The sequence below is a fragment of the Austrofundulus limnaeus genome, unplaced genomic scaffold (assembly GCF_001266775.1).
Source record: "Austrofundulus limnaeus strain Quisiro unplaced genomic scaffold, Austrofundulus_limnaeus-1.0 Scaffold0, whole genome shotgun sequence".
NCBI classification, from domain to species: Eukaryota; Metazoa; Chordata; class Actinopteri; order Cyprinodontiformes; family Rivulidae; genus Austrofundulus; species Austrofundulus limnaeus.
Genome location: NW_013952402.1, coordinates 5,221,363 through 5,223,829, shown reverse-complemented (window position 1 = coordinate 5,223,829; position 2,467 = coordinate 5,221,363). Strand labels below are relative to the sequence as shown.

The 2,467-nt window shown below is 43.7% G+C and overlaps 1 protein-coding gene across 1 annotated transcript in view; it reads right to left on the bottom strand.

The window, feature by feature from the left end:
* Nucleotides 1-803: 803 nt before the first annotated feature.
* LOC106532575 (myoferlin) overlaps nt 804-2,467 on the bottom strand; it is a gene marked incomplete at its 3' end in the record, with an annotated part of 15,748 nt that continues 14,084 nt past the window's right edge. The window contains 6 exon segments of the mRNA XM_014028706.1: nt 804-965; nt 1,106-1,207; nt 1,284-1,442; nt 1,536-1,717; nt 1,822-1,899; nt 2,091-2,178. Coding sequence (XP_013884160.1) covers nt 804-965; nt 1,106-1,207; nt 1,284-1,442; nt 1,536-1,717; nt 1,822-1,899; nt 2,091-2,178 — 771 coding nt within the window.

Below are 2,467 nucleotides of genomic sequence, written 5' to 3'. Positions count from 1 at the left end.
CAAATCGCTGAAGTTAGAAAATCTGAACTTTTGCAGCTCATCGCGCCGCGTCAACCAATCAGAGAGACTCCACTGTGTGACGTAGCGVCATATTTCCCAACGGGACAGTTTACTGAATGATGTCCACTAACCTGAAACAGATGGAGAGGAGCTCTTTAGCTGAAATCGTGCCTGCAGTCAGTGTCCTGGTCCGCACCAAATCGTGGCAGCGACTCATCAGACTGGAAAAATAGTCCTGAAAGCGAGCTGTGAGCCTCTACTCTGAATTATCTGGTGAATTAATTATGAATGAATTATCTGATGAACGTGACATGCCGTTGCTCTGTAAATAAAGCAAAGCCACTTCCTCATCTGACATTAAACAGAGCCCGACAGAGGAGGGAGGGGCGGGGAGTCTCTTCCCGTGCAGCGCTTCAAAAGCTGACCTGCGTCTGACCTCAAAGTGCACAAGCGACCAACTTCAGCATTGGCTGCGATTTTGAAGCTGAAATCGCGTTCGGTGTGAACGCAGCATTAGACCTTGTTCCTGATTTTACAAACTGAAATAACTCTGACTTCTGTCTTCTACAACAAAGATCCTTACTGCTCAAAAATACTGTATACAACACCTCTTGAAAATGTATTATTCCTTTATAGGTTTATCAGCAAGGTATTGTTTAATTTATTTTCTGGAGAAAAGTACAAATATAATGATGATAATTATAATATTTATCTGCACACAAGCCAATTTTTCACCAAAACAAACTGACACAGATTTACAGTGCATGTGGATTTTTTCCTTTAATAAGTTTGAGGGTATATACCACTTTGAGGAGGAGCACAGATCCAGGAAAGTTGAGGTTCTTTTTGAAGTTCTTGATCACGGCCGTTTGAACGATCTCTCCGCCGCATTCCACAATCAAACTGGGGGAGGACACGGTCGCCAGCTGGAAGCTCTTCATGTTCCTCAGACCCCAAGTCAAAACCTGGAACAAGGTGAAAGGGAAGGAGAGAATCGCAAACACGTGACCCGGTTTTTGTTGGGCTTGATTGTGCCTGCGAGCGTCAAATTTGAGGAGGAAGTTTATAGGTGACGGTGGAGGAAGTGAACAATTGCATTGTGTACCTCGATTGCAGTTTGCTGCACTACAGGCCGGATCCCCTGAGGAACCATGTAAAGCTTCTCCCCCCGTCGAGGCGGCACCAGAGGCAGGTCTCCATCACTCACCTGTGGCACGAGAACACAGTTGACTCCTTCATGTACTTAAACCGCTGTCAGTCCATCCGCCATCTTTAAGCTCTACCTTGTCTTTTAGTAGAAGCTCTGCAGCTAGAAGCACCTCTCCAGCACTGCGGCCCTTTTTGGTGACTGGGAACCACAGCAGCTTCGGACTGACAGCCACACTGGGATTCAGTTTGACCAGAGGAGGACAAGCGCAGCGGCCCATGGGCTCATCCTTGCCCTGGTTTGTGAAAGTAACACACAAAAAAAAGTCTTGTTATACACTATTTGTTGCTTAATTAAGTGTGTGAATCAGCTTGTTAAAATAACACACCACTTGATCGCTGTCGTAGAGCTCCAGGACTACATCTGGAGGGTTACAGGCCAGAGTTTTTGGGTCTCCGAAGATTTCAATGTCCTCAAAGATGAGGGTCTGGTCCCACGTGGGGTTCAGGGTGGTCCTTATGACCTCAGTGGTTTTACTGATGTGCAGAAACGACACGTGGGCATAGGGATCTGGACGGGACGAGAGCGTTCTTTTTTATTAGCTCCGACATCTTGACTTATTTCACTTTTTGGTACTTTTATTTTGTCACCTTACAATGTCAATTTGTTTTCACCTGAGAAACTGTCTTTGTCCATCGCACAGAGGTTTCTCCCTTGATAAACGTACACCCTAAGATGGTAAATGTACGACCCTGGAGGGGGAAGATTTTGATCAACATGCTTTATTACAAAATAAGCTCAAGGCACCAAAAAAAACCTGTCCTTATGCCAATGTTTATTGACTTTTTGATAACAATGTTATCTACTGTTATAAGCAGCAGGAAGAGCCTTTAATCAGCATTGATTTTCAGAAAGGGACTTTTATGCGACCCTGGCTACTCACGGCTAAAGTGGCAGGAAACAGTGGGGGTGTTGGCACCAAATAGTTTAGCTGCATCCGTTTTGCTGGTCTTCTCATCAACATCAACCCCCTGATAACAAAAACAAAGGGACTGATTATAAAAAAAGGTCCTTAAAGAGATCCCTGATCAGTTGTAACATTAGATTTTATTTGATAAACATTTATTTTAACCATAAAATAAAGACAGTAAAAATACTGCAGCTGTTCAGTTTTGTTTATATTTTAAATATACTGTATTTTAACACAGACGGAGCCATTTTATTTACACACAAAGCATTGTGGGTAAATGATGACGTGGATAGGTCCTTGGTGTGAGCGAGCTATATCCACCCTGAAGGTTAATCTTGGACAATATCTGA